This window comes from Octopus sinensis, linkage group LG19 (assembly GCF_006345805.1).
Source record: "Octopus sinensis linkage group LG19, ASM634580v1, whole genome shotgun sequence".
NCBI lineage: Eukaryota > Metazoa > Mollusca > Cephalopoda > Octopoda > Octopodidae > Octopus > Octopus sinensis.
In genome coordinates, this window is record NC_043015.1 from 39,895,425 (window position 1) to 39,917,228 (window position 21,804).

At 37.3% G+C, this 21,804-nt stretch overlaps 1 protein-coding gene across 1 annotated transcript in view; it reads right to left on the reverse strand.

The window, feature by feature from the left end:
- Nucleotides 1-11,540: 11,540 nt before the first annotated feature.
- Nucleotides 11,541-21,804, reverse strand: part of LOC115222053 (glypican-6) — a 46,906-nt gene continuing 36,642 nt past the window's right edge. Inside the window, exons 4-7 of the mRNA XM_029792157.2 lie at nt 18,509-18,639; nt 15,378-15,715; nt 13,706-13,872; nt 11,541-11,840 (exon numbers count right to left, since the gene is read on the reverse strand). Coding sequence (XP_029648017.2) covers nt 11,572-11,840; nt 13,706-13,872; nt 15,378-15,715; nt 18,509-18,639 — 905 coding nt within the window. The 3' untranslated portion in view covers nt 11,541-11,571. The remainder of the gene's footprint in view (nt 11,841-13,705; nt 13,873-15,377; nt 15,716-18,508; nt 18,640-21,804) is intronic.

Here is a 21,804-nt window from a genome sequence, read left to right on the forward strand (position 1 = left end):
TTGTTGGGTTTTTTAACAACTGGAAACTGATACGAGTTGCCTGAGGTCCTTTGCAAGGTCCATTATGATGTTGGAAACTGTGTGAATCTTTATAAATAACACTGTCAAGCTTCATTGAACATGGATCTTCAGCTGCAACATGGATTACGGTTCACTAAAAGTCTGGCACTGATAACAACTCTGCATGTATGGCAAGTTTCAAATCAGAAATTTATGCTCCATTTGCGCAGAATGATGATCACCGACAGCCGGGACTGAGGGTGAGCTACTCTTTAGCTGACCCATGTGTGGCTTTCTAGGAGCAGCTCTGCTCATCCAAGCCTGGGAAGGATCTAGGGAAAGTCTTTTCAGATTAGTTTCACTGTAAACTGCTCTTGTTAAGACAGTTTCACCAATCCTAAAAGATCATCTGGAATCTATTGTTTGCCCTCAACGAGAGTGGTTTATTTGTTAAGGGTTCTCTTAATAAGGTTGATGAGGATCATTCCTTCTTTTGAAAGGGTTCCCTAGAGAATGGATATCATCAACACGGTATCAGCTTTCTTTGAGGAACAGAGGAGCTGTCTTAAGGTGACTGAGGTACTAGTCGACTTTGTTGAGCAGCATGGTTTCCCTCCCTGTGTGCTTTTGTACCAACCTTGCCATCATCTGAGTTGAGACAAAAACACTTCTATCAGACATTAGGATCATCATCATCATCGTTTAACATCCGCTTTTCATGCTGGCATGGGTTGGACGACTTGACTGAGGGCTGGTGAACCACATGGCTGCACCAGGCTCCAATCTGATCTGGCAGAGTTTCTACGGCTGGATGCCCTTCCTAATACCAACCACTCCGAGGGTGTAGTGGGTGCTTTCACGTGTCACCGGCACAAGGGCCAGTCAGGCGGTACTGGCAACGGCCACACTCAAATGGTGTTTCTTACATGCCACTTGCAACGACCTCACTCAAATGTTTTTCTACCTTTGATATCCTGTAAAATAAGATGTTGGATGGGAGATTCTAAGGAAATCCTGATGTTCCCAACAGACACAAATGTTTCTGTAATGCAGTCAGAACCTTCCATGTTTCCGACCAAGTCACCAGGTGGTACGTTTCTAGTGGAGAAAACCCATCAATCGAAGTAAAATACCTTTGAGAAAATTCCAACCATTTTAAAGAAATGATTACTTATGGGTTTCTTAAGCAATTTTTAACTTCTCTTTTCTCTGCTAAACATTCTGTTTTTATAAACACTTGAATATTACTCACCTTTAATAGACGGTTCTTTTCTTGAATCAGTTCTCACCTGTGATTGACAATATTTTCACAAATACTTCGAGATACTCACCTGTGATAGCTGGTCCTTACTTTCCCAAATATTCAAATTAACTGAAGCAGTGTCAACTCCCAAAGACCCCTTGTGGCATCAGTAAAAATAAAAAGAATACAAAAGACAGGTCAGTAGAAAAAAAGACCAAGGGCCTGTAATGACCCCTGTCCTGTAAAATTTATTTGACAGAAATATTTACAAGAAATGCTATTTGGTATATGTTGTTGTTGTTGTTTCTTCTCTCTTCATTGAATTACAAAGAATTTTTTTCTGAATTCCACATCCTATAGTTCTGACTTAACAGCTTTTTGTGTTTTTGTATTTTTTTTAATCCTTGCAGAAATGGTTCTAGTTAAAAACTCCAGTAGAGTTGAGGAAAGCATTATACAAAAAAAAAAAGTAAAGAAAAAAAAATGGTTAAGCGTTGCAGGGAGAAGGGGTAGGGGGCGTTATGTGTTGAAAAGAAAGAGCATTGACTAAATATTAATTAGCCAGTAATATTGCTAATTACCGTGAATAGCTGCTGCTAGCTTGGGTTAGACCGAATTCCCATCATTGGCCTGGAAGATAGTGACCATCCAAAACAATGAGGAATCCACAAAAGAGGTTTACATTTTGGTAGGAAGCTGAACTGAAGAACTGACGTTATTTCATAGATTAGGAATGGCAGGAGAGACAATATCAGACAGGTTTGACCATTATCAATTCTTGCTTTTTAAACACAACAAAACAATGGATTCAAAGAATGTTGCAAAAGTAAAATAAATCCAAAGAGATTACAGAATCCGTGGCAAAGTTTTAAATCTGTTTAACTTTTAGTTCTATTAAGGATAAAATTAATCTGTGTGAAGAATAATTAGAATAAATTTATCACATTTTTAAACAGATTTATTCTTGAAATGGTTAATTATCAACATGTCCACTGTATTTACAAAGATAAACTGTAATGTCATTCACAGGTTCTAGAATTAGGGTTTACAATTGTCCACCGCCTCCTCTCTGTCACGTTCGTTAACCTCAGCCAAGAAGTCAACAGTTGATGCTTAATTGAAAAGTAGCTTTTACATATCTTTAGAAAATAGAACCCAAAAAATTATCAGATTTCTAAACAATTATGTTTGGATTGATAAAGACTCAAGAGATTAATCAGGCTCCTAAATGTCTTTTAGAGATTAATTCTGTCATAAATAGAACCAAACAAAATTTAAATAGTGCATTCTTTACTCTGCAGGCATGTGTGTGTTTATATATTATATATACATGCCATAGGTCTCAAGTCCATGGAAGCAAGGAAAGCAATGCTTCCCTTAAAAAATTATAGAAACAAAATTATTTTTCATAAGTTCATTCTTCGAATGTTTTGTAAAATTAATATAAACTAGAAAATTACTATTTTTAAATCTCACAACGAGAGATATTCAGCAATAGTACTTTGGAGTAAAGATTGTTTGCCAACATAACACGGCAACATTTCTAAAGCAATCTTTTACTCCAAAGTACTGTTGCTGAATATCTATTGTGAGATTTGCAAATAGTAATTTTCTGATTTATAGATTAGTGACTTAGTTCTCACTTTGAAAACTATATATATTTTGAACAGGAATAGCCCAGAAATCGTGATACACAGATATTGTTTTGAGCTGAGTGGGGGTGCTAGATTCCCTTGTTCGAAAATATAAGGACACAGATCATGTCATATAGCCAACTGGAGACGATGTCTCCTGGGGCTAAATTACAGCAACATTCGTCCTAAACCAGGACTGCCATGTTATGTTGGCAAATAATCTTTACTAATACAAACTACATGACATCATAGGCTCCAGACTTTTATTTGTCAGAATTAGCATGAGACGACACAACAAAAAATCTATCTGTGCAAGGGAAGCAACATGAGCTGTTGCTTCCTTTTCAGTGTAATATTTTAACTTTTTTCCCAATAAAAATGCCACAAAGACAATTTTTTTTCTCATAAGAGCTGATAATGAATAATTTTAGTTGCTAATAAATACTTATACGCTTAGATTAATTAAGTTTCTGTCAATTTGCAATACTTACGGTGAAAAGATAACACACGTATAGTTTTCTGTGTTTATTCAACTAATATTTGATACTTTTTCAAATTACAGAACACCCTTAATATAAAATGCGATTTTTTTAGTTTTAAAAATAGCTGTATAATAATGAACATGTCAATTTGATTCAAATACCTATGTGACAAAATTTTGACCATTGCTTCCCCAGCCAGAAATATCACCGCACGCTCCTCATACATACAACCATATATATACATACATACACACACACACATCCAGAGTGGTTTGATGGATCCAGCATGTGCACAGCCTCTAGTGCAAGGTGTATATACATATACACACACACAAGGTGTCCCAAATGTATACACAATTTAACAACTGATAACTATAAAAATTTTCCTTTCTTTTTAAAAGCAACCCCTTAGAAATAATGAAGGGACCCACTCTAAACTTTGGACAAAGTAAATATATCTTTAGGGGCTCCAGATGTTTGCAAACGTAACAAAAGTGCAAAGACTTTAGGAGAGAGTTTCAGACAGATCTTCCTTGCAGGACTCACTGTCTAAAGTCTAAAGCAGATGGAACTTTTCAGGAAACTTCACAAGAACATTCCAGAAGACCTGCAGACATTGATGAACAAGAAAGCATTTTCGAAGCATATCGTCAGAGATGAAGGAAATCTGTGCAGTGAGTGAGTCGTGATGAAGGAATTTCAAAATGAAGAACATCCCTTACGTTCTGAAGCCATGTCATTCCATTCCAAGAATAGTCCATGCCTCAATGTTTATGAACTGGAGCCAGGAAGAGTGGAGGTCTGCCAGTGATATTTGGAAGAATATGTAGAAGATGCAGACTTTTCAACAAAAACTGTTTGAAAAGATGAAACTACATCAAAATAAAATGGTACAACAGCGTCTCTACTGGGGACACAAGAAACCATTTTATTACAGACAAATATTGTTAATTTAGCAAAAGTTAGAATACGGTGTGGTTCATTAGCAGAAGAAATGTTTCCTGGTGTTTTGGGATTTGATTCCAAGTTTCTGGACCAGAATGGTCAACACTTTGAAAACAAGAAATGTTTGTAATAAAAGAAAATTCTGGAGATTCAATAAAACTTTGAAAAATGTATTTTTATAAAGAATTACTTTGAATGTGTGAAAACATTTTTGGGGACAACTTGAACACTAAACATTTATGCCTATATATAATTCATGTGTATATATATACACTCACCTATATATAGTCTATATATTACACTATTGTATATACATAAACACATGCATATATGTGCATGCACGCATGTTACATAAATATTGATGATATATATATATGTGAATATATATATATATATACATACATGTTTATAAATATACATACGTTTACACACACACACATATATTTTCATATACATACGCATACATGTGTATGTGTGCAGTCATGGCTGTGTGGTTAAGAAGCTTGCCTTACAACCATGTGGTTTCAGGTTCAGTCCCACTGCATGGCACCTTGAGCAAGTGTCTTGGCTGACCAATGCCTTATGAGTGAATTTGGCAGACAAACTCTATCAAACCACTGTGTGTGTCTGTGTGCGCACACCACTCCACTACTGTATTGACCTGTGTTTTTTTTTTTTTTCTAAATTACGACTTAGTGGTTCAGCAAACAGGACTGAGAATAAGCACCAGATTTTATTTAAATAAAACTCAAGGCAGTGCTCCAGCATGGCCGCAATCTAATGACTGAAACAGTTAAGATAAAAAAAAACACACACATACATATATATAATCAAAATAAGCAACAAGGATATCCAAGGTAGAGTGGTACAATTGTTTCATGCTACTTCATTTTGGCATGAAACAATTGTACCACTCTACCTTGGATATCCTTGTTGCTTATTTTGATGATAATCACCCCATTTGATTTATACGGATTATACCATACAAAATACTGGTGCCTTTAACTTAAGTACCATATTCATCTGAATCTAAATTTTACTGAACTTATATATATTACACACATACTTACATACACAGTCATTGGTTTCAGCTACACTCTATGGCCTTGCTGGGGCACTTATATAAGGAACATGACAACAAATTCTAGAGACTACACGCAGTCTCAGAAATTAAACTGAAATTACAATAAATAAGAAATTAGCAAATGTTGAAAATATTTCGCAAGGAACTTATTAAATCAAGTTCTCTCTTTCTCCTGCTCATTCCATATTCTTCCTCCCTTCTCTCATATACTCTATAGTCATGCATCCTGCTAGAGATAGCAGCCAAGTTGCCTTTAAATCACCCTCACAATGTAGTGTAAGTGAATAAAAAGACAGGATGGTTATAGCTGGAATATCTTTGGTAATAGGACGATATAATACATGGGAGGACACACAGAATCTCAAACCACTGTTCCCGTCAAACACAGCCAACTCCAAACTGTTCCTTTTCTATGTGTTCCCAAATGTCCCCAGTCTTGTCATTTCAAAACCCCTTTCATTCCAGGTAAGAATCGACAGAAATAAGTTTTACAAAAAAAAAAAAGAAAAAAAAAAACAATGTTCAAATGAAATAAAAAAATCATCTCTAAGTTCTTCCTCCTCTTTCAGTATTGCAAATCGGAATTTCCACTTTGGTGTGGAATTGCATAGCAGCATTATTCACAAAGAATGTCATCTTCATATTTCTGTAGCAACAAAAATAGTTTAATAACGTTTTACAACTGAATATTTCAATTCAATCCACAACTACCATCTTATTAATCTCTTGCTAGTTTGGCAATTTAGATGACATGTCAAATTGTTCAAGATCTCATTCACTCTGTTTGGCCTCCAGACACAGTTTAAAAACTAATTAATATGACAATGTTTACATCAAATTAAAAATTTCTTTTTATCTCCAGGCAGAGTCTTTCCTTGGTAGTTTTTTTTTTCTTTCTTTTTTTAATTTACAAATGGATAGAAAATGTCAAATAAAAAAACATTTCAAATTATGAACAAACTTTAATTAAAATTTGTGTAGATAACAACTGGTTGGTAAAACTTGATGGAATTTACCATTTTTTTTTCCCCAGCAGATTTTTATATATTTTTTTTAATTAGTGATGATGCCATTTCACCAGAAGAATGGTGAAGAGAATAATTTGCAATATGGAATTTGATTACGGAAGTTTTCAATAACAAAAGGACGGAAATAGGGTTACCAATTCTAAAATAGAACCACACAAGAGACAGACGTAAGAACCAAGGAGTGAATGTGAGGTAAGATGGGGAGGGGAAGGAGCCATTGTTTAATGGAATGACCTGATATGAGGGTTGTCTTGGAGAGCAGCAGCTTGGTGCTGTCTTCAGATGTTTCAAAGGGAAATTCTTGGCACTGGTGTGTTCTTGCTTTGGAATCTAAGAGAAGTCAAAGAGAAAACTAACCTGATCCAATATTCTTCTGCTCACAGACTAAGTACTTCCATTGATGAAACTTTTTGGTTTGAGATTTAACAAAGAATTAGAAGCAGAACAATAAAAATCCTGTTTAGAAACACACACAGACACACACAGTCAGCAGTTGACACAATTTTTAAACCATACAACATTGGAAAATGGTTATAACAGTTCCACTAAAGATAATTCCAGGAATATGGTGTTAATAGTGATGATGGATAGGTTTGTGATGCAACCTAATATCTGAGTAGCATCAAATAAATCTAACAGAATAGTTGGGGGGAGGGAGGATGTATATGGTGATAGAGATGTCATACATGGTGAAATTCCAAGAACAAATTCACAAACAAGCAAAAAACAAAGTTTTGGAAGAACCAAAAGGGAAAATGGTTCAAAGAACTAAAAGTGAAGCTGCAAGTCTAAGAATACAAAAATAGAAATGAATTTCTAGAATCTTTAAAATGGTAAAAACCTCCCACAAGAACAATATTTCTAAAGCCTGTTTTCTTATCCATTGAGCACACTAACTTCAAGAGTGGTAAATTACTAATAGAATATTTAGAAAAGAATAATAATTCTCTGACGATTGGAACGAAATGTTCCTCAGAGATTTAGTGCAATGATGCTATGAAATTCCGTAGCTAAGAAATTTAACCATTTCACCATTATTCCATTCGTTTTCCCTCAAGCAGAAAAGCTAAGGTATTTTTTGATTTGTATAAATTCCAGTTAAATCTAATGTGGAAACTATGAAAAAAAAAAAAGAACTAGTCCAAGACCCAGGATAGACATGAAGGAATGGTAAATTGATTTCAGCAGTTGTAAAAGAAATGATGGAAGATGAGAAAAATCCAGAATAAATAATAAATAAAAGTCTGCATCAGGAAAAGTTTTTGAGGGAAAAATCTGAATATTTTGCAATGAATGGTTGGGGGGGTGGGGGAGACACAGTATTCAACAAAGTTAAAGATAATAACAAAATCAATAAAAACAAATTAGATCAGAGAACATTTGCTGTCATTTTTGGTACCATCCACATCTAATGGGATAATTCTTCCTAAAAATTTCCATTTGCACAATTAATTAATCTTTTATTAAAATTTGTCTGTGTGAGTTTTGTGGAAAAAAACATCGCAAAAAATGGATCTTTCTTTTTTTTTTTTACCTTGGTAATCAATAATTTAGTTTCGTAATACCTGCTAGTAAGGATGTAGAAGAGGAAGAAGAAAGACCATACAAGAAACTAAGGTGACATGATGGGTGGGCGAGGGGGCTGGGGGGGGGGACAGGGAGACCATGCTGAAAGTTGGTCAAACAAAACCTCGGAGATAAATGTTAATATTGCTGGCTTTTTTTGAAAACAAAATTAAGATTTCTTTGGAAACACAAAAAAAAAAAAAAAAAAAGAAAAGAAAAGAAAAAAAGACATTTCCAACTGTGAAGTTAATATGAAACGACAGGTGAAGTGTTCACAGACTGAGGCCCAGCAAAGAGCGAAACCTGTGAAAGCTGGTTCAAACCTGATCTGGTATTATAATTACTGTTATCTGAGAGATTGAAAGTTTATAAGATATAAAAAACACTTTTTTTCTTGTTCCATCTTTATAATATATACACATGTATTAAACATGTATATGTTATATATATATATATATATACATATATATATATACATACATACATGTATTAATTTACAAATATTTAAAATTTACTCGATTGACAAAATTCACTGTTGAACTTTTTTTTTTTGGTTTTTCTCCGACTCAAACTTCGCAGATGATTTTCTGCTGTTGTTTTTGAGTTCCAACGAGAACAAACTCCACAAACAAACAAGTTCTTCATATGGAAATGGCACATTTTCAGGAACACTTTCAATGTTGTGGACAGCTGTGGGAAATATATATAGTAGCAGTGGGGGGGGGGGAGACCAGCCGACAGCTGGAGACCACGCCAGTTTTGAAAGGTGACGGACCTCACAACTTTGGACATCAACTTGACATAAAGAACCGTCATTATTTTTTTCTCAGTGTAGGTGGACACCAGATCACCACTGATGTCTTAGAATGAATATATATATATGTGTATATATATATATATATATATATAAAGCAGCCCAGGGTTATAGTGTACATCATGATCATCATTGTATATGGTGACATTGAGGTGAATACAAAGGCAGGAAAATAACAGCCATTCTTAGCAGAATTATTATCATTGTTGTTGTTCTTGTTGATGTTGTTGTTCGATGTGTGCTAAGATTTCAGGAGATGAATCTCCTTTTCCTGCTGTATGTGTTGTTGCGGTAACTGTTCCCTAACGATTAGGGGTACAGCACGGCTTTCTATCGACCAATCAAATTGCAGCACAGCTCTCTACCAATCAGGTTGCAGCACTGCTCTCTGCCAACCAATCGGGCCTTCACTCACATCTTCAATGTGACTCTTGAAGAAGAGTTAATCTCTATGCAGTAATGATGCTGTATATTTAAATATACACACACACACACACATACATATACACATATGCGCATAGAGTTGTTTAGGCAGGTGTGTATGTGTGCGTATATATATGTCTGTCTATGTATGTGCGTTTGTGTGCAAGTATGTATACGATGGATGTGTGTGTGTGTGTGTGTATATATGTTTGTGTATGTGTATGCGTGCGTGTTAAAACACACAGTATACATACATGTAAATATATATAATTCTCTACAGATGCACTTGTGCACATGCAGATTTGCATGTGTGTACACACAATCACACGTATATATATATACATATACACACACTCATATATATTTGTGTATACATATATATGGCCACACACACACACACATGGATGTATACATATAATTACAAAAAAAAGAACACTTACTAATTTGTAGAAAATTTTTAACTTTTCCTGAAATTCTACCAGAGTGGTTTTCTTAACCTGGTTGTAATTATTATAATTATTATTATTATTGTTATTGTTATTATTATTATTATTATTATTATTATTATTATTATTATTATCATCTTTATCTTATTATTATTGCTTGAGATGTGTATAAAACACGGTGGAAGTGGAGAGATGTTGGGCCTACGAAGGGAGAGAACAGTCTAGATGTCACATAACAACAAAAGGTTCAGAGTTCAACACCAGGGTTGGGTCACATGGTTAAAAAAAAACAAATAAACATAAAAATAAAGAAATTTTAAAAAATAATAATTTGTTTTCTTTTTTTTTACCTTTTCTCATTTTGTTTACAAGACACCTTAAAGGAAAAAAAACAAAACAATTAAAAATATTTATCGAAACATTTTCAGGTGTTAAAGAGGATTATTGATAATTAATAATTAACGACATGGGTTCCTCGTTTCAACACAATAGCCACATGTAGGGAGAAGGGTAGAATCGATTGAAATGATCTTTTTTCTTTTTTGGCCCCCAGTATATTACTGGTACGCCGCTTCAGTTGATCTCCTTTGGAAGAATGAAAAGGCAAAGCAAAGCCATTGCTGAGATTTTGAATTCAGAACATAAAAAAAAAGAGACGATGCCAATCTACAAGAATTTGGACAATTTACCATTTTTGTCTTCTTTGAAATAATAAACAACAAAAGAAAATATAAACAAAAACAATAAAGAAATAAAATAATAAGGTCAAAGGTCAAAGGGTCACATTGGTTAATTTGGGTAAGTTTTTTTTACTTTTTCATAATTTTCATTGTTTTTGATTAATTAATATCTTAATAAATTTCACTGTCATTATTATTATATTATTGTTATTATTATTATTATTAATTATTATAATTATTATTGGTGGGTGTTGTTGATCTGTGATTTAAAAAATTTTTTGGCAATTTTAAGAAAATAAGTTTTTTCTTTTCATCTCTTCCCCCCCCCACTCACTTTTCCCCCTTCTCTAGGGCAGGGCCCCAACGTCCCAATCACCCTTGGTTCACCAGTCACATGCTACCCCTCCCCCCTCACCTCTGACCTTAAGCTCACCATGGCAGAATTGCTAGGAAGGTGGGGGGGGGAGGGGATCTGGTAGAAGCAAGAGGTACAACTGCTACGATCCGATCCGTAAAATCCCCGGCCACCACTCTGCTGCCCCACCCCACTCGGTCCTACCTCGTAATTCCTTACTCCCCCCCACACCCCCACACAACCCGACCTAATCAACAACATACCACCCTCCCCCTAGTTCCCCCCATCCCCCAGTTTTAGCAACTCCGTAACACAGCACCACACTCAGTCACCGTGTGTGCGCGCACGTGTGTGTGTGTGTGAGTACATTTGTGATGTGTGTACACGTATGTACTTGCATATGAAAGAGTGTGTGTGTGTGTGTGTGCGTGCGTACGTGTGTGTGTATATATATATATACATACACACGCATATACATATATGTATAAATGAATGTATGCACAGATATATATATGTATGCACATATATATATATATATGTATGTATACATATATACACACATGTATAGAAGTATATCTATGTTTATATGTGTGTGTATATATATATATATATATATAATATATATATATGTATGTATACATATATACACACATGTATAGAAGTATATCTATGTTTATATGTGTGTGTATATATATATATATATATATATACATACACACACACATATACATATATGTATAAATGAATGTATGCACATATATATATATATATATATATATATGTATGTATACATATATATATACACATGTATAAAAGTATATCTATGTTTATATGTGTGTGTGTATATATATTTATATATTCATGGGAGTTCTTAAAAAAACAAATGAGTGTATAATAGTTGAGAGGTGAATACTAGGCTGAGTACGGCCACTGACCAGTGCGGCGCTCTGGCCGATGACCGATCGTCAGGCGCAGGTCTGAAAGATTTGGTACGCGGAGTAGTGGATGCAAAGTAGTAGCCGTCAGTGTTTGATTGGTGTTCATTGTTTTCCTTGTACGTGATGGAATCGTCCTCATGATCACCACTGCCCGATCCACTGAGGTCATCGTAACCACTGCTGTCCCCACTGCCGTAGATGTCTGCAAGGAGAAGAGAGAAGAAAAAGAAAGATGGTTAGGTTGAGTGACGGTGGGAGGAGATAGTGTGAAGCTTGGAGGGGTAGGAGTGGGGGTGTAATGATTTAGGAACACGTTTAAGAGCCCTTGTGGTTCCACATAAAAAGAGCCTGTGCAGTGTCACATGAAAAGAACTTGTGTGGTGCCATGTAAAAAGAGCCCTTGTGGTGCCATGTACAAAGAGCCCTTGTGGTGCCATGCAAAAGCGCTCGTGTGGTGCCATGTAAAAAGAGCCCTTGTGGTGCCGTGAAAAAACACCCATACGGTGGTATGCACAAAGAGCCCTTGTGGTGCCATGAAAAGGTGCCCGTGCGGTGCCATGTAAAAGGAACCCTTGTAGTGGCACGTAAAAGCACCCAGCTGTAGAAACCATGCCAAAGCAGACTGGTGGTTGGCAAGCAAATGACCAGTGAATGAAGTGAGTGTGATAATTACTACAAGTCCTAAAATCAGTGGCCCCTAACTGTGGCACAGCTCTCACCTTTGCAGTCACTTAACCATGAAGTGTTGTTGTTGTTTAACCAAGTCAAACCCCAAATCAAGGCATTCTAACCACAGCCATTTTGTCTCATTAGGGGTCCATTAAGACGACATTACTTAAGGTCTTCTTTCTCAAGATTGTGTGTTTAGATTAAAAGGAAACCTTGCTGCTATTTCGAAGAAGACCACTATATTGCACAATCGTGGGCAAACAGAAACCCACAGGATTTTCTGAATGGCATACCTAAAAGAAAAATTCCACTGAACTTTTTTTTTTTCAGATGTGTGGGTTACCTGGTGATGCTTCCTGTCTCCTAAGGTCCACTTCTCAAAAAAGGTGGCCCATGCATGATAGAGAGACATTGGCCTGAGACCAATGGTCAACAGTTACACACTGCTCAGAATGATGGTCACCTAGCAATTAAAAACCAATAATGTGACCACAGGAAGATCCACTTTTAAACCATTGATCCCATAATTTAACCCTAAATACGAGGGCCTTAAACATTTTCTGCTCTCAATCTTTTAAGTTAGACCCCAATGAAGAACAAGCTTCTGTGGTCATATATTACTGACACCCATCACCTGTAGACAACCTTTTTATGAACCCCTTATCCACAACAACCATGCATCAATGGATACCTAAGGGTCCACATTCCCCTAAATCATCAGCACAGTCATTACTCCCTCACCACCCGTTTTCCAATGATATATTGCCCCTGTCCCCTACCCATCAACAACTGGACAAAGCAATGTTTAAGTTTTAACCTTTAATTTCCCCAAAATAAATCACCTTTATTAATTCCAACCATAAACCTTCACTCAACATCTCTCTACCCCACCTTCACTCAATACCTCTCTACTCCCACTTTCACCCAACACTTCCATCTCCCACCTTCACTCAACATCTCCTTTCCCTACCTTCACTCAAAACTTCCTTTCCTCTACTTTCACTCAACACCTCATTTACCCCACCTTCACTCAAAGCCTCCTCTTCCTACGTTTACTCAACACTTCCCTCCCATTACCTTCACTCAACACCTCCCACTTTCACTCAAAGCCTCCTCTTCCCACTTCACTCAGCATCTCACTCCTCTTACCTTCACTCAGCATCTCCCTCCCCCACCTTCACTCAACATCTCTCTACCCCACCTTCACTCAATACCTCTCTACTCCCACTTTCACCCAACACTTCCCTCCCATTACCTTCACTCAACACCTCCCACTTTCACTCAAAGCTTCCTCTTCCCACTTCACTCAACACCTCCCTTCCCCCTACTTTCACTCCACACTTCCCTCCCCCCTTACATTCACCAAACACTCAACACTCCTCCCTCTCCCCCACTCACCGTTTATCAAAGACTCCACGTCCTCCCCGTTGTATGCGTCCTCCAGCTTCATCGTTATACTCCTCAGCTGCGTCATCTGATATGAAATCACGGTCTTCATTTGCTTCAATTCGGGATCCGAGTCTTCCGACAGATCCGTTTCGTCCTTCAGCATCACAGACCAATCACTAACGGCAACAAGACCACAAGAACAATTACTAGACATGTAAACACAAACAGTTTAATAAAATACAAATGATGTTGTGATGTTCATGCAGTTTTTAAAGCAAAACATAACAAAAGACATCAGAAACTTGTCTGATATCAGCTCGGCTCTGATCGAGTAAAGTTACGAATCAAAGTTGGTCCAAACATGACCACTCTGTTTAAATATAAAAGACACGACATTCTTTTATTTGTTTCAGTACTTATTCTATTGGTCTGTTTTGCCGAACTGCTAATGTTACGGGGACGTAAACAGACCAGCATTGGTTGTCAAGCCACATTGGGAGGACAAACACAGATGCACACACACACACACATTTATATCTCTCTCTATAAATATAAAGCTGAAGTTGTCTGTGTGTGGCAGGTTTGGTAGCCTTCAACTAACACTATCTCCTCCGAGACCCTCCAGCGCAAGTTGACCAAAATTGAGAGTATGATAGAAGAAGGCTTGCTCTTCATTCCGTAGAAGAAAAAATTCAAACCGGACCACGTTAACACCAAAAATTATTTTCATCAAAAAGGTGCTTTTTTTTCTATGAAAATCCCTATTTTTTTACGATTTTTTGACTGCTGTGTCGCCATTTTTCGGTGTATTTCAACCAGAAAAATGTTCACTTCAAGAGAACAACAAGCTACATAATGCAAAATTTTTACTTTTTAAAAATTCCAATTCTGAAGGGTCGAAACAAACCCGAGCAACACTGCTAGTATATATATAAATATAAAAATGGAACAAAAACACAATAGAGGACAACAAAAACATTCGGAGAGAGAGAGAGAGATGATACAAAGGCAGACAAGAGAAACCACAATTAGGACAGGCAAAAAAAGATGGGTCCAGGCTTCTTTCAGTTTCTGTCAACCAAATCCACTCACAAGGCTTTAGTCAGCCCGAGGCTATAGTAGAGGACACTTGCCCAAGGTGCTACACTGGGACTGAACTTGGAACCATGTGGCTGGTAAGCAAGCTACTTATCACGCAGCCAGTCTTGTGCATAAATAATAATAATAAATATCAGCTTACAGTTTATAAGTGGTCACCGTGTATTGACCAAAGAAAATAATCTACTATTAGACTATTTTTTTAGTCAATATACAGCAATTTGCTTATAAGCTATAACTTATAAAATTGTCACTCATCACCACTTCTCAACTCATCGCAGACATATATATATATATATGTATATATATATGTGTATAGCATTAAAAAAAAAAAGGTTCAGTAAAATTGTATTACATACATATTAGAATGAAACCACTATGTGGACACCCTTATACTAGAAATAGATCCAAGATTTTCTTGAGAAAATTTCTTAGTGGTAAGACCATAGCGGATCTATTTCTAGCAAAAGGGTGTCCACATAGCGGTTTCCCTCTATGTATATATATGTATATATAAAGAGAGAGAGATGCATGATAGATACATAGATGGAGAGATAGATAGATGTATAATAAATAAAATTACCTGTCTTTTCCATTTGCAGACCAACAATTTTCTTCGTTAGGTGTCATGGCTGTGACCGAGGACAGGTTACCTAACGTCACCTGATATTTACTGACTGGAGCACCTCTTGAAGACAGAGATTCTTTGCATACAAAATAAGGGACATTTATCCAGAAGTCGTAGGCTATTTTGACTTTGTCAGTAATGTCCCGTACAAGCCGGTCGAGACTCGTTCCAGCAGCTGTGATTGGCCGTTTAAGGTTCTTCTTTGAGGGCCATTCATAAACGAACTTTTCATGTACCATATTGTCTGCATGTCTTGGAACTCGTGAGGATGGGTGGCCACATTTGGCAGAAGCCTAGGAAGAATATACACAATTAAGTCACATGTTAACAACAACAATAAATAATAATAATAATAATAATAATAATAATAATAATAATAATAATAATAATGCCCTGATGCAGTACCGGACAGTGGCTCTCATGGCTTCTGATCTTAATTGATTGGAAGTGTCATCTTGTACATTGTTTTGTCTTGGTATAAAAGATGGGCTACAGCAAATATTCTGCTCAATACCACAGATTTGCTTGTCAGTTGTTTGACCTTAACCAGTTGAGCATGTCCCTTAGTGGCTGACGATATGGGCATCTCTGATCACGAGCAGAAGTAGTGGGGGAGCATCATAGCCATGTGTTGAGAAGGATTCTTTGGGATTTGAATAATTCACCTTTGGAAACATGGGTGATTTGTTCAACATCCTTAAACAACCCTTATTCAGGGACATTTTGAGTGGGATGGACTACTCAACCTGAAGGAAATTCTAACTGGGCCCCACCTGCAAGGCCATGCATTATCTTGAGATCACCATGTCACACACATATGGTTGTGATGCATGTGCCTGGTGTACCCTTATCAGACAGGTAGTCATGATGGATATACTGGGCTTTGTATATTTGTACCCCAAGTGTCACTTTGATGGCATGAACTGCTCTCTCATCATCATCATCATCATCGTTTAACGTTCGTTCTCCATGCTAGCATGGGTTGGACGGTTCGATCGGGGATCTGGGAAGCCAGAAGGCTGCCCCAGGCTCCGGTCTTATCTGGCAATGTTTCTACAGCTGGATGCCCTTCCTAACACCAACCATAATAATAATAATAATGATGGTGATAATAATCATGGTTTCTGATTAGGAATAAGGATTAGGGGGTTAATTGACATCAGTGAACCCAGCACTTGAGTAATGCTTCATTTTATCAAGCCCAGAGGAATGAAAGGCAAAGTGAATATTGAGGTGGATTTGAACTCGGAATGTGAAGATCTAGAGATGAGTACCTCAAGACACAGTTTCTGATTCTTTCAACAGATTCTGCCAATAATGGTTTGCTTTGTTGTTTTTAGCACAAAACCGTTTTACAGAATCACAGAATAAAATTGTATTAAATTCACACAGTCTTGACATATTGTGGTGGTGGTGGTGTGTGTGTGTGTGTGTGTGTGTGTGTATTGTAGTACAGTGATACGATAGAGTAGGTGGCGAGCTGGCAGAACCGTTAGCACGCCGGACGAAATGCTTAGCGGTATTTCATCTGCCGCTACGTTCTGAGTTCAAATTCCGCCGAGGTCGACTTTGCCTTTCATCCTTTTGGGGTCGATTAAGTAAGTACCAGTTACGCACTGGGGTCGATATAATCGACTTAATCCCTTTGTCTGTCCTTGTTTGTCCCCTCTGTGTTTAGCCCCTTGTGGGTAGTAAAGAAATAGATACGATAGAGTAGTGGTATAACATGGTTGTGCAGAGTGATAGCATTGGTCTTTAACCCCAGTTAATCCTAATTAAGCAGACACCAATGACCACAGACATTCCGGCCATAATCCTCCAAGTCATTTTGGAGGAATCTACAATTATTATGTCTTGTGCGTTTTTTTTCCTTTTATGGTGTGATACGAGCAAAGTTTTTGGCCAAAGTGATCTATCATACATTTGCTAAATAAGAGCTCTCTCATATTAGGGAGGCAAGATCCAGGCTTACTAGGATTTGAACTCAGATAAGACAGCTTTCACCTCATCAACTTCTGTGTCCCACAAATGTGACAAGGGATGAAAAGGACTTGTGAGATTGAAACTTGGCCATTACGGCGAAATAACATCAACAAAATTTAAAATTCAACATAAAAATGTAAACTGGATCTCATTTGACAAGATATGTTGAATTGGTGTGAAACTGGCTGAGTATACCAAACGTGTTTCTTTAATGTAGTTCTCCAGAAGAATCAGCAAAACACATCACATGATAAGACTAGACCTTTATATTATTGCTATCATCCATCTGATGGGATTCCACATAGTTTCCACCAGCTCAGTTTCACTCAAAAGGTACAGGACAACCTGAGCAGGTGACATCAGACACTTACCCAAGACGGCATGCAGAGGAATTGAACCAAAGACCATCTGTTTGTGGCACGACCTTCTTAGCCATTCAGTCATGACCATGGAAACACAAGACTCCGGCTGTCGGGTTAGTTTTGTCTGGGAAGAATTAGAATTACGGCAGGAAGGCTTACCATGTGTTCCTGTTCTTTTAAGAAGAGAGGTTGATCAGATACAGGAACAGGAGGATTGGAACTCCTGGTTCGATACTCTGCAATGGGGCCACATACACAAAATTAATCAAAAACCTTCCAAAAGTCAGCAACAAACAAGAGGCAAAAATCTCTTCCGACCAATTCCAGAAGGGATTACATAACACACCAAGTGGGGACAGACGATCCTCTAAAGAATAGGCAAATATAGCAATTAGAGTACAGTATACCATTTAGAGTACAATTCCAATACTCAGGAAACCATCCCATTCATCTCATCGGAGATGAAACATAATACTCCAGAAAAAGCCATTCCAGTAATTAACCCCTTACCCGGCAGAAACGAATATATGCGTTTTGACCAAAATCGTTTTTTTCTATCTCTGGCGAGTTAACTAGTCAAAAGATAGACTCGCCAAAACATAGTAAAATAAAACAATTAAAAAATATGTCTGAAAAAATACATTTATTTTCAAAATAATTGTTGGGTAAGGGGTTAAGGTATAACCGAAGTACCCCAGAGACCATTCCAGTGTCTAAAAGAATTAACAGAGTCATACTTACTTGTTCTGTGACTGCAGCTGCTTTGTTCTGGAAAGACATGATGGCATCTGATATTTTAACATTGATGGGATCAATAACAGATTCTATGTTGAAAGGTCCATTCAGTTGCTGCGTTATCTTCTCCAGGGCATCTGCACAACATAACGAGATTTAATTAAAGGATTCGTTAGAACAGAAAAGACTTCAAGAACAACTGACAGAGACTTAGTTTGAATGGGATGCAGCTGAAGTTGGTGTCAGGGTGAGGAACCACCGGTGCCTGCTTCCGAGTGAAACGACGACAGAAGTTCTTAGCAAAGAAGTCCCTAAACGTGGCATTCATTGACAAAGGGAAGAGCTTTGATAGGGGTCTGCTCTCAGGAGCCTGGTGGTTCCTAAGGAAGCCATGTGCTGGGGAATGGCAGTGAGATGTGTGCAGAGGTGAGAGGATAATTAACAGGTTCAATGAGAAATTTAGAGTAGGGGCAAGTGTCCATTAGGGTCCAGTCTTCAGCCACTCCCTGTTTATTAAGGGTCTCCTGATGATAACAGAGCAGTTCAAAACTGGATGCCTGTGCTGACAACCTAATTCACTTAAGCAAGCGATCCACGGAATTACAGGAAAATTCCAAATATGGAAACAGATCTTAGAAACAAGACAGACAGTATCACTAAATTTGGTTGTTTTGTGTTGTTAAGGTTAGCAAGAAAATCTGGATGAAGGTCAATGATCCAACCCCATGCCGGTTTGGAAATACAAACATAAAAAGGGATCTCTTCAGTATTTCCCTCTGAAAGTTGAAGAGTCTGAGAATCCGCTAGAGGGAAGCACTGGGCAAATGCTGTGTTTTTACATCTTTTTAGCATAAGAAAGAATTTTTTCTCTAAAGTAACTGCTTTAGCAATTAAAATATGTCACAAACATATTTTAATTAACCCTAAGTTCATTTATTTCTAATCACTGCTTGGCACTAATGCTGCTATTTTTAAATAACTGCCCTACATGTTTCCTGGTAGCCTCCTGGGTCTACAGGTGTGGTTATATCTCCTGCCAAGTATCCAGAGATGATGGGTGTGGCTACATCTCCTGGGAAGTATCCAGAGACTATGGGTGTGGCTCCATCTACCAAAAATCTATTTGAGGCAATGGACATGGCTCCGCCTACTGGGATTTTAACAGTAATATATTAATTATATGAGCAAGACACTTTATTCTTCACATTGCTCCAGTTCACTCAGCTGTAGGAATGAGTTGTGACATCACTGGTGCCAAGCTGTATCGGCCCCTTTGCCTTTCCCTTGGATAACATTGGTGGTGTGAACAGGGTAAGCTGGTACACATGGGCAACTGCTGGTCTTCCATAAAACAACCTTGCCCAGACTTGTGCCTCAGAGGGGAACTTTCTAGGTGCAATCCCATGGTCATTTTTGACCGAAGGAAGTCTCTATCCTTTACATGAATTATTTATCAATTTTGCCTTTCAACCTAAAATAATGTTGGGAGGGTCAATGTAATCTTCCATAGTGCTCCAGCATGGCCTGGATGAGAAGAAACATCTGTGATGTGGTTTCAAATCTCATTGCTTCTCGGTAATAAAATACTTTTCTAAACAATTGTAAATAATGGAGAAGCAAGGACTGGTGTGGGAAGCAGAGTAACAAATGCAAGTGAGGTGGTAGAATTGGTGGAGGGCAGGACCAAAGGCCTTGCAATATTTAGCCAAATACTGTTAGGTTCTGAGTTCAAATTCAGACAAATCCAACTTCACGTTTTTATCTTTGGAACCAGGAAAAATTGGCATCAGTCAAGTATGGCAATTGGTATAATCAATTCTACCATTCCTAGCTGTAGGACTAAGTTAAAAATTAATATTAATTATTATTATTATTAAAGGCGGCAAGCTGGCAGAAACGTTAGCACGGCGAAATGATTATCGGTATTTCGTCTGTGGTTACGTTCTGGGTTCAAATTCCGCCGAGTTCGACTTTGCCTTTCATCCTTTCGGGGTTGATAAATTAAGTACCAGTTACGCACTGGGGTCAATGTAATCGACTTAATCCGTTTGTCTGTCCTTGTTTGTCCCCTCTGTGTTTAGCCCCTTGTGGGTAGTTAAAAATAAAAACTTATTATTATTATTATTATTAAGTGCAGTGGATATCAGGATTGGTAGCCTGGTGGTATAAAGGTGTGATGGAATGGCAGTCCAATGGTATAAGTGCCGTGTAAAGCATACTTATGTCTTTTCATGTTCTCAGTTCAATTCCTGCCAAGTTCAAGTTTTGTCTTTCCTCTTCCTGGGGTTGGTATAATAAAGTACCAGTCATGAACTGGGATCCATGTACCCCTTGTGGCTATGTCAGAAATTAATATCATAGTTATTATCATGATGAGAATTAATATGTGGAAACTTCAAATAATTATATGAAACATGTTAATGAGATTTGATTAACGAAGTAGAACCAGTTAAAGTGTTATTAATAATTCAAAATCAATACAATTTGTTGCTATGGAAACTAAACTAACATAAAATTTAATTATTTGCCTATCATTAAGTGACAAAAAAATAACATAATTACAACATTCCCTTTATTATTCCCTGGTTTGGTTTGGTTGGATAAGTTTGTAAATTTATATATTTCCTAGTAGTCTGATATAACACAAGATGTTACATTTGGATGCACTGATAAAGGAGTACTCAATACATGTAATAGAGTATGTTTGTTCAAAGCTGTACTTTCACTCTACTGTCACTCACGAGTTTTCCTCTATACATGTTCCATAAACTTGAAGGATCACTCACATACATATACATTGTGCTGGTGCCATGTAAAAGGCACACTTAGACCACTCTGTGGAATGGTTGGTGTCAGGAAAGGCATCCAGCCGTAAAAACCCTGCCAGACTCGGTTAGTAGCCTGCACTCTTAACCACTACGTCTTATACCCGTGGGCAAGTATGGAGTGAATTTTAGGGCTTATAAATCTAATATTTTCCTATCTTTCTTTAATGTTCTGCGGCATATAAAAAAAGGGGGGTACACTGCATGATGTAATCCTAGAATGTAATCCATTATGTAATCCTGACATAAGACATGATGGTCATAGGTGGCATGTCTTTAATCATAGCTCTGTTGGATCAGGTCAGACCTGGGGCAAAACGACAATAAAGAACATGAGATGTTGCAGTCCTAGATACACTGTGGTTGGATAAAAGACAAGATGACTAGATGGAATATCTCTGATCATAGGTCTGCTGGATCAGAACTGACTCGGGGCTAAACAACAACATCAACAAGCACAATATTTTCATATATCAC